Consider the following 13,896-nt stretch of genomic DNA (forward strand, 5'->3'; position numbering starts at 1 on the left):
TACCTCTTCTTGCACTCCTCGAGCTTGACTGTAGAAGGAAAACATATGATGAAAAATACAGGAGAGCGACTTAGGACTCTTCATCCAATAGCTTACTAAGCTGTACAACTGTGTCAGTAGAATGATTTGTGCTCTCAGGTTGTGTAAAAAGAGACTTTTCTTTGCTTGTTTGGGAAAGCCCCAAAGTTTAGTGACAACAGAAGGAAGTTGAATGATTTAACTTTGAGAATCAAACATTACAATACTAAAGTTACGTGGATTCATTCTATAATGAGCAGCAATTCAATACAAGTGTTACGTGGATTCATACTTTGTCTGAAATGATAGTGAGGACCGAGAAATGAGAAATTTGGAGAAAGAGTTATATCTTTCCTCAACAGATTTGTTTCACTTTCCTGCAGGTTTTGGCCAAAGGGTCTCGAGCAACAAGAGTGCATTAAAGTGGATGAGCCATGCTCAGGTTCACATCTCCAGCCTCTTCCATGTTAACCTTCTCTCCATCAATACTCCAGTCAAAACAATGTACCATTGTTCCAATGGCTAGTCCAACGAAGATAGAACCTAAGTTTGATCCAGGACATCCCCTTCTTCCGCTCCCAAAAGGAATGTAGTTCAAATCTAACTGCTCTCTCATTTCTTTATTCCCTTTTGAAGGAGGAACCATGAACCTCTCGGGCTGAAACTCGTCTGGTTCTTCCCATGAATCTGGATCTCTCATCACCGCATAAGTGTTAATGATCATCGTTGTGTTCTGTGGTATGTAAAACCCTCCGATCTTACACCCTTCAGTTGCATTCCTCACCACGATTGGCGAATGTGGGTGTAGTCTAAGCCCTTCTTTCACCACAGCCAGCAAATACGACAGGTTGGAGCGATCTATTTCTTGAATCAACTTCGTTTTTCCGACAACAGATTCTATCTCTTCTCTCAATCTTTTGAGCATCTCTGGATGGTTAATGAGTTCAGCCATTATTCACGATGTTGTTTGTCCTGAAGTCTCTATGCCTCCCAAGGAAAAGTTCCTACACACAATGTTAAAAGGTAAGAGACTTTGCATATGATCTTTTATTATCTGGTAGCCATTGAAGATAAACTCTTTTTATTTATTTTTGCTAACATACATGAAAAGAAGTTTTTAGAACATTACCACAAAAAGCGCTTTGATTGGGTTCCTTAAACCTTAAACTCAGCGTTGTCGTCTGCACAAACTTTCCAACAGAACATCTATCAGGTATCTGTCCTCTTTCTTGTTCGGATTATCTTCACGTTCCTTAATAATCTTTTCCAGCAACTCATCATACTTCTGCGAGACCTCCATGATTTCTTTCTCAAACAACGAGATACCGAGCTTCTTGAGAAGTCGACCAACCGTGCTAGCTATAAGGAACTTCCTCACCAAACTAAGTGATTTGGTCAACAAGTCTCTAAGTTGATCTGCTTCACCGTTCTCCTCTGAACATTTGCTCCCCATGATCATCCTGCAAACAGGAGCGGACCCAGAAACTAATTTAACATGGGGCACAATATATATTTGTAAAGTTCTATCATAAATATATATATATAAATAATTATTAATTAAATTATTCAGTAATATTTATGATAAATTATATTATATTTTAAAAATACTTTACTCTTATAATTTTTATATTTATTTTTTAAATGAGTAAAATAAAAATAAAACATTTTTTATAATGTTAAATATTTTTAAGTAATACCACAAAAACTTCATATTATATATAACTTTATTATGAAAATGATTCGTTTTAGTTAAACTTTTAATTTAAATATTGTAAAATACAAACTTGATAAAAAAAATATTCAAAGTTAAACTTAAATAAATTAACTTTTATTTTGAAAAGTTAAACTAATATTAAAGAAAAATAAGAAAAGAAAATTTTTCTATTAGGTAGTTGAGAACATTGGAAAAATGAAAACTTGTTTTATAGATAAGTGATTAAAATATAATAAGATGTGTAAGAGATTCTTTTATCTAGAAAAATATGTGTAAAAGAATCTGGAAACAAAAAAAAAACAGTTAACGTTTCGAACTTAGCATACGTGGGGCACTAATGAATACTTTAAACCAACAGAGCTGACAATTTCCAACTTTACCTAACTTTATACAAATATTTATAACTTAGTCTGTGGCATGTGCCACACCTCATGAAGGCATGGGTCCGCCCCTGCCTGCAAATGGTGTTATTCGTCAGATTTATCATCTCTTTACCAACATCAACAGCCTCTTTCTTTGTCGCCTTGTCAAACAACGTAACATAGCACGGAATGTCATAAGTTCTTCCCCACGGATGAGCCGTGTCCGCTCGAGAGAATGAGAGCCCAGAAGATTTGTGACTAGTAGTTTCTTCATGAACCTCCAGTAATCTCCATAAGGAGCTGAGATAAAGCCAAAAGATCCAAAAAGTATTTTGAGTTTTCCATTATGGGATCCTGGCGGGTGCGAGTAGCAAAGTTCAGGTCTTGGATCTTCAAAACCTCGTTAGGCCATGGAGCCCGATGAGACCAGAACAATTGGGCTAGTAAGGGCGCGAAGGTAAAGGAGAGGACCATACTTTGAAGAGAGAGTTTCTGAAATGATTTGTGAACTGGAACAGAGAGGAGAAGGTGAAGATGACCAATGACCGGAACAGACGGTGGGCTCGGAGGTAGATTACAGTCTTGGAGTTCTGGCTCCTTTCGTTTCTTGAAGAAGAAAGCAGAGAGGCAGAAGCATGAGAAGAGCCATACGAGGATGGCGATGAAGCAGAGTTGAAAGTCAACGGTGAATGCAGCCATTGTTGTCAAGAAAATCTATAGAGAGCTTTAAAGCAAGAGATAGTGTTACTACTCTAGAACAGATCTTTCCTTGAGATCCTCTATGATATATAATCAATAATTAAATAGCTTAATCTTCAGGGAAAAACGTTACACAAGGCGGTAAATCAGGTTCCACATGATATATAAAATAAATTTTAATATAAACATGTGAAAATATGTTTAAAAGAGTTTCCTGGGTTAAAGAAAAACGTTAAAAAACACTAGATAACTACCAATCCAGAACGTTTTTGAGAAGTCCTGAATCGAGCTTGAGCTTTAGATTGATAAGGTAGCTCACGTTAGCTGAGAAAGGGCTACCGCAATCTGCGAACCGATAAGTGCATTGTTTTTCACAAGCGCAATGTCTGAAACTGTGTCAAGGAACTCAACTGAGACATTGCTGTTTTGGATACAATATAAATTTCTGAACTACTTAAAGTGACTAGACACTGAAAGATTTTGGTAGATTATCATAAGAGATTAAGGGAACCTCCAGAGAAAGGATACTTGCTGCAAGTGAAGTGCCTCCAGTTAACTCATTTACCCGTGCAAGCAAGAACGGAGTTTCTGCATTTCCCGTAACGTTTTGTTCCCTTGAAAAAAAAAACAAATTCAGGTTTCAGATTGTGATGAAATAAGAAAAAGAAGCAAAGCCTTTAATTTATTCTGATGCAAGTATGCATGGAAGATATTAGCTACTCCCTATGGACCTTGCTTCTGTAAGAGCACGCTGTGTTGCTGATTCTATAAGATTTCCAGCGGCTGAATGCTGTTTCGGGATTGGAACAGCAAATAGAATCCCTGCCTGACGGTTTAGCTTCTTGTTTGCATCTGACAAAAGTGGTTTTCTCACGGTGGTAAGAGATATGAAATACTTTTAAGAAAAGGAAATTTAGAGACAAAGTCTACACTTGCCTATTACTCGAGCACAGTCTTCAGGGCTATCTACACGAGAAGGTGCCTAAAGAATCCAATATATCCACATCAGAACTAAACGTCTAAGTAGAACCAAGTGATTAAGATCAGTGCTAATGGACAATTTTGCACCTTACAGCCGCTTTTTTCTGTGAAAAATGCCGGAAACTCATCGCTCTTGTATGCAGCAACATACACTTCTTGAGTTTCCTGCATTGCCAACGAATAGCTCTTTTCAAAACTCAAATTCTGACATCACAACATTATGTAGGAAGCTCAACTTTTAAGATTGTTACCAAATATTCAAGAGTCTTTGGAATATCAAGTATGGATTTAACGCCTGCTGATATCACAGCTATAGGAGTCCTTCCAAGTGCAGTAAGATCAGATGATATGTCCATAGCTGCATCACAAACACAAATTAGCATCGCTTGGGGAGTGCATATTGGCTTTAGTAGCATCCAAACAGAGATTCTAACCACGTAGATAGAACTTTTGAAAATTAAAGGGTACAAAATGGAGATGAAACTTACTTTGGTTGGCATGCCTATGTACACCCCCAATTCCACCGGTTACAAAGACTTGGATGCCAACCTACAACAACCAAAGTCCTTTGGATTAAATGAGTATAAATGATAACAATAATACCAAATGAGTTACCATAGAAGCGAAAAACAAGGTTGCAGAGACTGTAGTTGCACCATTTCCTCTTGTAGCCACCTGAAGTTAAACTTTTTAAGGCAATATATGGAAGAATAGGTAGGTTAAAGAAGCTAGCTTGATTGAATTGATGATGCAGTTTTTGATTTTATGAACTATGAAAAGAACCTTAAACAGAAGAAGCAAGTCTTATGATCTCGGTTGAACATTATGATAGTAGCCACAAGAAGTGAGGAGAGCATAGAGTGACTCACAACATATGCTATGTCCCTGCCTGCAGTCTTTTGGACACTTTTCCCCAGAGATGCAAGACGTTCTAGTTCTTCTTCGTTCAGACCTGTTCACCACAAATTAGCATCTATCTATAAGGAGAAGAAAACACGTACAAGAAAGTCTAGTGCTTACACATAATCAGATCATTTAATGATTAAACCAAAATGAACAAACTCACCTATGCAAGGAACTCCGTTCAAGATAGCTATTGTGGCAGGAACTGCTCCATTCTCTCTCACAATAGACTCCACCTCTTTTGCTGTTTGCAGGTTTTGAGGGTAAGGCATCCCTACCAAAATGCAGTTGAAATCAGACCAATAAGCTTTGAGTTTTGGAAACAGCAAATGATCTAATCTAAACCATGGGAGATAATGGTTGACTCAAGAGCGACCACAGCACGTCCGTTGGATAAGGCTTCGGACACTTGTGGAGATATCTTGACAATACTCCTAAGCTGCTTCAAACCCAGTTGTAACAGAAAGCAAATCAAGATCAGAACAAGAGACTGCAAAAAAAAAAAAAAAAGGAGGATCCTTTTTCTTTATAGAGAAACCTTGTTGGTTGCTTCAAGAGGGGAGATATGATTCTGGAGATTTGAGATTCTATAAAGAGCAGACGAAGAGGAAGAAGAAGAAGAAGCCATTTCTCTTCAAGAAGTTCGCGATGCAGGGAATGAAGAAGTACTCTAACTCTCTCTCACCGTTGTAGACGACTAGACGAAACAAAACCAAAACAAACCGGAGCTTAAATTGTGTATCTACATACTGGTACTTCTTAACCGGTTCGGTTCGGTTCATGATTATTGATCGGTTCGGATTATTTCGGTATTGTAAGAAACCTTGGAGTTGGAGAGGGAGAGGGAGAGAGAGAGATCTAATTTTCAATCCAGAGTGTTTGGATCGTCCGTTGGGATCCGATCCGATCTCAGTCGCCGTCGCCGGCATTCATCGCCGCCGTTTGCCGATCGTCCTCGCTGTACTCAGGTATGCGTTGCGTTCTCTCTCTCTCTCTCTTACGTCTTCAAATTCTGTAAGCTTCTTCGATTGTCACACTAATTGTCCCCGATCTCAGCAAAAGTATTCGCAACTCGTGATCTAGTAATGGTTGCGTTGCCTAATTTATGGGGCCATGTGTTCATTCCCGCTAAAAGAGTTTGTCCCTTATGTTCGGTTTACAGATCATTTCGAGTGATTTTGGTTTTGATCAAGCCATGGATAAGTCGAGTGCGTTGGAGTATATCAACCAGATGTTCCCAACAGGTGATCTTTTGTTTCAGAACAGTCATGCTCTTTATGGTTTGGAGCTGTTTATCTTTTGATTCTGTAATCAGGACGCGTAGTTCTGCTGCTGCTGATGAACTGGTACTTTCTTGCTTTAACATGTGTTTCAAAATGGGTGTGTTTCCCTTTACAGAAGCATCGCTATCTGGCGTTGAGCCGCTTATGCAAAAGATTCATGGTGAGATTCGCCGGGTTGATGCTAGCATTCTTTCTGCTGTTCGTCAACAGGTCAGATCTGCTTCTTCCTTATTGCTCCCTTACAGAAGTTTGTAGCTCCCTTTTTTTTTTAATTCTTAATACTTAGTGTTGTCTGGAACATTTGTGAGTCACTCTTTATCGATTTCTTGTGGATGTGCACAAAAAAGCAACATTTTTTTTCTGTGTTGAAAGAATAATATATGGTTTTGAATCTTATTCTTGGGATGGAAATCATACTCCAGAGTAACTCCGGAACTAAAGCGAAAGAAGATCTTGCTGATGCTACGCGTGCTGTGGAGGTTAGTTTTCTCATACGTTGTTATGTATTGTATCCATCTTACTCTTAATATATCATTTCCTTTTTCGTTTCTCCTATCTATTCAGTCGCAAGGGGATTTGATTTTGGCTTTTAATTAACACAGGAACTCTCCTATAAGATTCAAGAGATTAAATCCAAAGCTGAGCAAAGTGAAGCAATGGTGCAAGAAATATGCCGTGACATTAAGAAGTTAGATTTTGCAAAAAAGAACATAACCACGACCATCACTGCTCTTCATCGTCTCACAATGTTAGGTCAGTTAGCAGCAATTTAACTTAACTTATCTGGGCATAGTATCCTGAAATCAGAATCACACCTTAAGTGAAATAAAGCCCTATATAAATAGGGTTCCAAGTTATGCATGATGTTTCTGGTTAATCTACTTGTGGATCTATGTTAATCTTTACATGGTAATCAAATATATGTCATCGGCCTAGTATAAGTTGACCAAGTACACAAACCACATTGATAAAATTCGCTACCTTGCTATGGCAGTCTCTGCTGTTGAACAGCTTCAGGTGATGGCGTCAAAAAGACAATACAAGGAGGCAGCTGCACAGCTGGAGGTATCTTCTTATTTTAGTTCAACAATCTTATGCGTCTGTTGCTTCTGTTACGTTGGTTGTAGAGTTCACTTACTTTTTTTCTTTATGTTCGCCCAAGGCAGCTCTTTCTCTTTTTCACAATCAACTGTAAACCCTAGGACACTTTGCTGGATTTACTAGCAGATGACTATTCTCACTTTCTGATTATATCTTTAAAATGTTGATTTTTGTAATATGTTTCAGGCCGTAAACCAATTATGTAATCACTTCGAAGCGTATAGGGATGTTCCTAAAATCATGGAACTGAGGGAAAAGCTTAATAATATTAAGCAAGTCCTCAAGTCTCATGTATTTTCTGATTTTTCGAGGTAATGCCTCTAGTGATCCTACCGTAATTTATGCTAAAATAGTTCTACAGATATAGCCAAAAGAGGTCCACTGTAGTTCTAGTGATTGATCCTGCCTCTCTTTCTTAATTTCTTTATCTTCAATCCGTAGAATATTGCAACGTATCAGGGGATAAATTTTGCAATATGATGTCAGAAATTGGTACAACATGCTTGTTGGCTGGCATGCGGTTTTGTACGAGTAGTATCTGCATAGTGATTAGGTTATTGACTGCTTCTTTTCTTGGTGCTACACTCCTAATTGTTGGTTTTTATATAAAATTCCCCCTCCCCCTCCCACTCTCCACATCCCCCTTTATTTGTTAATTTCCTAAAGGTACTTTTCCTAAAAATGTATATTGTTGTGATTTCAGTTTAGGTACCGGGAAAGAGACAGAGGAAACAAATTTGCTACAACAGTTATCTGATTCTTGTTTGGTTGTTGATGCTCTGGAGTCATCTGTCAGGGAAGAGTTGGTAAACAACTTCTGTAGCCGGGAGCTAACCTCATATGAACAAATTTTCGAAGGAGCTGGTATGTTGCACAATGCCGTACATTTTTCATGTGTTGTTTTACATAAGTGCTAAGTGGTTACTTGCGGGCAGAATTGGCAAAGCTGGATAAAACAGAGCGGAGATATGCATGGATAAAGCGTCGAATCCGTACAAATGAAGAAATTTGGAAGATTTTTCCCGCTTCTTGGCATGTGCCTTATAGACTTTGCATCCAGTTCTGCAAGAAAACAAGGTATTACCTTTGACTTTTTGATGAACATCTCTGGCCTTCTATTATCTTCATATTTGCTCAAATATTCTTCATTTTTACTCTTGGAGCTCATTAAAATTTTAGGGCATGGCAACATAACACCCCTACTCTTCTGAATTAGATATTTGACCCACACTTTTATTGTTACAACATAGCTAAATAACAACCCTACTTTGCGTGGTGTAAATGAAAATGTAAATGAAAATTCGATAAAGAGGAAAAGTTTTGATACAGAATTATTGGTATATGAGTGACTAGTTTTTGGTTATGGACCATAGTTATGGAAATTATAACCAATGCATGATTTATAATAGCTACTACTAATCAAAAATCAGTTAAATCTTTTAGACAAATGATAAATGTTAATTGGTTATAAGTACCACATCCCCTTTTGATAGAATAGTTGTAAGTATCTCTAAGTTCTGCTTCAGTATATGGATGATTCATTTTTTTGGTGTGTATGGCTGTATGCTTTGCTGCATTGTAGTAGTCACTACGCTGTGAAAGATATAGCGGCGGCAGTATTAACTGTTAATCTTAATCTAACAACAATATGTAACCTTCTTAAACGTCATGTGTTCCCATCATGTTTTTCAGGAAACAAGTAGAATCTATTCTGGTCAACATGAAAGAGAAACCAGAAGTAGCGACATTGTTACTGGTCAGCCATAGTCTCTCTGATCAATAGTAGCATACACATGCTTGTCATATCATTAAAAATCATTATATTTATCAGATGGATTGTATATCTATAACAGCATTGTTTCACCTCTGAAGCGAATATCTGATGATTATAAATCTTATTATGCTGTCCCTCTTTTTCGATGTCATGAAATCCTGTTACTTCTTGATATTTTGTGGAATGTTTCAGGCTTCTATTAAAGTTTGATATGATTGATTAGGCACTACAAAGGACAGTGGAGTTTGAAAAGGAACTTGAAAAGAAATTTGGTGGTGATGTTCCTACTAGTGATATCGGAGATGACATTGAAGAAATTGGTACATGGGAAAACAATAGTCAGAATATATCCAAAATTCGCAAGAAGTATGAAAAGAAATTTGCTGCTGGTCAAGAATCCGGGGAAAATGTATGTTTTCTTCATATGTACTATGGAAAACTGTATAGTAATGTTATATGATCGCTTAAATTTTATTATGATAATTTTTGCTCTCTATTTCAACAGGAAAAGACCGGAAACAAAGATTTATCTGCTCCTGGAGCTGGGGTACATCCCCTTTTTCTTGTTATCTCTCTCTGATTTTGGCTGTTGTCATTTCTATTGTAGTTCTAGAGTTTCTTAAAAAGCAAGTGAAAGTGGCTAGTAATAGGCATAACATTTGCTTTGATATAAGACTTTCCTTATCCATTTGAGCTATTCTATCATAGTATCATTTGAATGATTTCTTTACTCACTGGTGTAAATCTCGACCTGGCAGTTCAATTTCCGTGGAATTATCTCTTCTTGCTTCGAACCTCATTTAACCCCATATATTGAGTTGGAAGAGAAGACACTTATGGAACGCCTGGAGAAAGTTGTTCAAGTAATTTAAATTTTTCGCATAATGAAATTGTTTTTGATCCAAGCTTTGTCAAGTTCTCATAATTTGCATTTCTTTATCAGGAGGAAACATGGGATATTGAGGATGGAAGTCAAAATAATGTTTTACATAGCAGCACTCAGGTGAGTACCTAGGCAAGCCTCTTTAAGTTGGGTTTCTGAGAGTGTTAACTTTGACAGAGATTTACATCTTTATTCATTGTATTAAATGATTCACGACTTGCACTAGGTTGTGGCACGGGTAGTTTGATTCTTTATACAGATGTGTTAAAGAACTCTCTACTTGAAACCCAGAACCTACTCGGTCATTACCCATTGAGCTGACAAAAATAAACCCGGGTCATGTCTAAGAGATGTTTGAGTAGTTAGTAGGAAAAGTTTTCTATGTGAAACTGGGTATATCATAATCAATTTGATATTAGTAGATTAGCCTGTGAGAACTTGGTAAGATTCCTATACAAACTGTATCTGTCACATTATATCTTATCTTCTGTAGCCATTCAAATTTTGTTTTGTTACGCAGTTACTATTTGCTTTGTTTGCAGTTATTTAGCGACATAAAGAAGAGCTTGAAACGGTGCAGTGTTCTCACTAAGAACCAGACTTTATTCAATTTGTTCAAGGTACATTTTTCATTCGTCGATATGTATTTTATATATTACTGGGTATTCGGGCAATGTTTTATTTTTTATAAGAACCAGCTTTGTTTGTGGAGTATCATAATTTTTATTTGGACAAACCTTGTCGTTAGATCAGCTTTCCAAGCCGCCTAGGTTTCTACAAGGGAGGACGTATACACATGTGCTCTTTAATAGTGTTTGCAGGCCTTTTTAAATGCTCAAATTCACGGTCCCATATTAGATGGATGGAGATTCCGAGTTCATTCTTTTGAAATGGTCTCCTCTTTACAGGTCTTTCAACGAGTTCTGAAGGCATACGCTACAAAGCTATTTCTTAAGCTCCCTAAAGGAGGCACCGGTATCGTTGCTGCAGCCACAGGCATGGACGGACAGATAAAGGTGCTGAGCATCTCTTCCTTCTTCCTGTTTCTCATGTCTGCGTTGCGACTTAGTTTATCCTTTTTCATCTTTTCTATGCAGGTCTCTGATAGAGATGAAAGGGTGATATGTTACATAGTTAATTCTGCCGAGTATTGCCACAAAACAGTAAGCTTGTTTTTTGTATATCATTCTGTTACTTCCCTCCTTTCACCTTTAGCACCCTCAGCATGCAGCATATAGGTGATACATGTTTGTAGCCTGCTGGGAGAGGTTAATTGGGGTTGTATAAAGCCAGTCATGTAAATGACCAGCTGTGATACTATCAATCTTCACATCAAGTTCCAAGAAAATTTCATGGGTCTAGTTACTTACTCAATGTTTTTGTGATGTGATCTTATACCGAAGTTATTTGTTTGCAAATTTTCTTAAATATCTGTGATGTGGTAATATATTCTCTGCTGCTTCTATATATGCAAACGATTGTGTTGTTCCGGGATACAAGATGTGTGTCGATGTCGGTAGGATTCTGTCAAAAAGTTTCGATGAACTGAATGACAATTGGCACTTCACAAGAATTATATGTTATTTGTATCGCAGTCTGGTGAATTGGCAGAAAAAGTCTCAGAAATTATTGACCCGCATTATGCTGAAGGCGTAGACATGTCAGAGGTCCAGGTACTGATAACATGAAGGACTTATAGTTTTCTTTGAGTTGCTACTTATTTTGGATTCTTCTTAAGCTGTGTTTCTGTGCAGGATGAATTTTCTGCCGTTATAACAAAATCATTGGTGACGCTGGTCCTTGGAATTGAAACTAAATTTGACAATGAAATGGCAGCAATGACACGTGTTCCATGGGGAACACTTGACAGTGTGGGTGACCAGTCTGGGTAAGATCTAACTGGAGTTTAAAGCTTCTATTGTTTTCTGATTATATGACCAAGTGTAAGTAACATGCACTTGTATCTTCTTGCAGGTACGTGAATGGAATAAATACAATTTTAAGCAGCAGTATTCCTGTCCTTGGGAACCTCTTAACACCAGTGTACTTCCAGTTCTTCCTTGACAAGGTAATTATATAGAATGTATAATTTGAATGTCTTTGTGATGTGATGAGTACTTCCTCATACTAATTTTGGACCCCAACAAATTTATTATACGGTGCTTGCGTCTTGTATAAAATAGAAATAGATTTCTGTTTCGTTCAATAATAGTTCCACGATGTTTAACTTGACCAACTTTATAGAGAACGGCCTTTTATTAGTAAAACTTTGTGCAGCTGGCATCATCCCTTGGACCACGGTTCTATGCTAATATTTTCAGATGCAAGCAACTATCCGAAACTGGAGCCCAACAGGTCAGCCTTCTTGCTCTATATCCTCCATGTGCATAACTCTAATTCTCTCCGTTGTAATTTCTCTATAGTAGTCAACTAGTGACTTGGCTAAAATCCATGTGAGAAAAAATTGTTATCTAGTTTATCAGGTGTATCCAGAGACTAGTGCCAAATTCAGTTTGTTTATATCCCATTCTCTTTCAGCTTCTCTGCTTGTTGTTGCTGTTGAAATGACTCTTTAGTCTCATTATTTATTCAGTTCATTTCCTTACTTCAGTATTAGTGCTGGAAGCATTCATTCTAGGAATAATCATATTCATGCTTTGAGAGTTAAAATGTTAGCTGCGGGAAATCACTCTCACACATCATGTATCTGAGCCTTCTTTTTGGTTGCACAGATGTTACTAGATACTCAAGCCATGAAGACGATTCTTCTAGAAATTCCTTCCCTTGCCAGACAGGTTAGCTCATCGGTACCAATTTATGTATATCTGCCTCTGCTGGTGACTCTGTATTTAGAAAATATGGCTACTGACGTTATCTGAGCATACTCTGCTCAAAGGCGTGATGCCCAAAACCCATCGAGTATTATAATCTTGTTTCAGTGATAGGGTCGATATGATATAGTATATACCAGTTTAGCCTTTAAATATGACACGATGTATTTTTCTGGTTTCGATTGATCTTTAATTATCATTGCAGACTTCAACTGCTGCCAGCTATTCCAAGTTTGTGAGCCGTGAAATGAGCCGAGCTGAAGCACTCCTTAAGGTCATACTCTCTCCAATCGATTCAGTGGCTGACACTTACCGTGCACTGTTTCCAGAAGGAACTCCCATGGAGTTTCAGCGCATCTTGGAGCTTAAGGTGATTTTCTAAAAACCAATTTTATACAATATTGTATATATTACAGTTTGGACTGTCACGCAACTAACTCTGGATTGTTTTGTGGTGTTGATGCAGGGCCTTAAGAAAGCTGATCAGCAGAGTATACTTGATGATTTCAACAAGCATGGCCCAGGACTTACACAGCCCTCTGTTTCAACTGCAATGCGACAACCCGTTCCAACCACACCTGCACCGCCAATGGCAATCACTAATCAGGCTACGGCCGCTGGATTCATAGCAAACAGCGAGGACGTGTTGACGAGAGCAGCGGCTCTTGGCAGAGGAGCTGCAACCACTGGCTTTAAGAAGTTCATTGCTCTTACTGAAGCTGCCAAAGACCGCAAAGATGGGCCTTTAAGGAGACTCTTCAACGCCTGATTTGTTTATTTTCTACCATCTCAACTTTTGACTTGTGCAATTATCTTCTTGGTTATCCCTTTTATATGTGTTTCTTTCATTGTCTAATGCAATTTGCTATAAGCTCAAAACTTCCGTGGAATGAGGCGGCTCGTTTGTTTCCTTGTTAGGTGTAAATCAGCGGTTCATAGTGCATCTTAGTTTCTAAACGATAATAAACACTTTTGTGGCGTTCATCTCTTGTGTCACACTGTTGCATGGTAGGTTAAAAGCGGAAAATTGTCATAATCGAGGCCGACAAGATTGACAGATTTTTCTTTAGTTTCTGTCTAAAGAACATGAAACTGGTGTTTTGTGGTTGTGGCCATGTGAATTTCAAAAAAAAAAAAAGAAATGAAAAGTTGAGATGGTGCTCAAATACCGTTTGTCTAGAAAAGAAATTTACGTTGACAATATTTTTGAGTGCACCTAAAGTTTTTACACATTGACCGACTATAAATCAGATAGTTTCTGACTATAAATATTTAGCTCGATTAATAATAAATTATATGTATAAAAAGAAACTCTTGAACTTTTTCTAATTGCACATAAAACAAATA

At 37.7% G+C, this 13,896-nt stretch overlaps 2 protein-coding genes and 1 pseudogene across 3 annotated transcripts; 1 reads left to right on the plus strand and 2 right to left on the minus strand.

The window, feature by feature from the left end:
• Positions 1–373: 373 nt before the first annotated feature.
• LOC106413235 lies at positions 374–2,793 on the minus strand (annotated as a pseudogene).
• Positions 2,794–2,881: 88 nt separating this feature from the next.
• LOC125608522 (pseudouridine-5'-phosphate glycosidase-like) lies at positions 2,882–5,367 on the minus strand. Of its 2 annotated transcripts, none has more exons than XM_048778936.1 (12): positions 5,216–5,367; positions 5,023–5,116; positions 4,841–4,951; positions 4,644–4,726; positions 4,390–4,449; positions 4,263–4,323; positions 4,026–4,132; positions 3,862–3,939; positions 3,730–3,775; positions 3,525–3,645; positions 3,322–3,407; positions 2,882–3,179 (listed from the first exon to the last, which is right to left on the minus strand). In XM_048778936.1, exons 1-12 carry the CDS (start codon positions 5,303–5,305, stop codon positions 3,109–3,111), a joined length of 1,008 nt encoding a protein of 335 aa, XP_048634893.1. In that variant the 5' UTR covers positions 5,306–5,367; the 3' UTR covers positions 2,882–3,108. The 2 variants fall into 2 exon arrangements, with proteins under 2 accessions (XP_048634893.1, XP_048634892.1); XM_048778935.1 differs by having other exon boundaries at positions 5,023–5,119; positions 5,216–5,352.
• Positions 5,368–5,477: 110 nt separating this feature from the next.
• LOC106451660 (vacuolar protein sorting-associated protein 53 A) lies at positions 5,478–13,533 on the plus strand. The gene is made up of 24 exons (XM_048778934.1): positions 5,478–5,645; positions 5,840–5,921; positions 6,076–6,170; positions 6,383–6,439; positions 6,563–6,713; positions 6,955–7,025; positions 7,248–7,372; positions 7,765–7,925; positions 7,997–8,138; positions 8,754–8,817; positions 9,059–9,244; positions 9,341–9,382; positions 9,594–9,698; positions 9,779–9,838; positions 10,261–10,338; positions 10,627–10,734; positions 10,816–10,881; positions 11,314–11,391; positions 11,473–11,606; positions 11,693–11,786; positions 11,996–12,073; positions 12,451–12,513; positions 12,755–12,919; positions 13,016–13,533. The coding sequence occupies exons 2-24, from the start codon at positions 5,873–5,875 to the stop codon at positions 13,316–13,318; spliced, it is 2,475 nt and encodes an 824-aa protein (XP_048634891.1). The 5' UTR covers positions 5,478–5,645; positions 5,840–5,872; the 3' UTR covers positions 13,319–13,533.
• Positions 13,534–13,896: the final 363 nt, after the last annotated feature.

Source organism: Brassica napus, chromosome A5 (assembly GCF_020379485.1).
Source record: "Brassica napus cultivar Da-Ae chromosome A5, Da-Ae, whole genome shotgun sequence".
NCBI classification, from domain to species: Eukaryota; Viridiplantae; Streptophyta; class Magnoliopsida; order Brassicales; family Brassicaceae; genus Brassica; species Brassica napus.

Coding starts and splice junctions, on each gene's coding strand:
- LOC106451660 (XM_048778934.1), top strand. CDS start 5,873: ATGGATAAGTCGAGTGCGTTGGAGTATATCAACCAGATGTTCCCAACA. Junction 11,607..11,692: donor AGTGTGGGTGACCAGTCTGG/GTAAGATCTAAC, acceptor ATCTTCTTGCAG/GTACGTGAATGGAATAAATA. Junction 12,514..12,754: donor TTCCTTCCCTTGCCAGACAG/GTTAGCTCATCG, acceptor TTATCATTGCAG/ACTTCAACTGCTGCCAGCTA.
- LOC125608522 (XM_048778935.1), bottom strand. CDS start 5,305: ATGGCTTCTTCTTCTTCTTCCTCTTCGTCTGCTCTTTATAGAATCTCA. Junction 5,120..5,215: donor CTCTTGAAGCAACCAACAAG/GTTTCTCTATAA, acceptor CTGGGTTTGAAG/CAGCTTAGGAGTATTGTCAA. Junction 3,408..3,524: donor CGTGCTCTTACAGAAGCAAG/GTCCATAGGGAG, acceptor TTTTTTTTCAAG/GGAACAAAACGTTACGGGAA.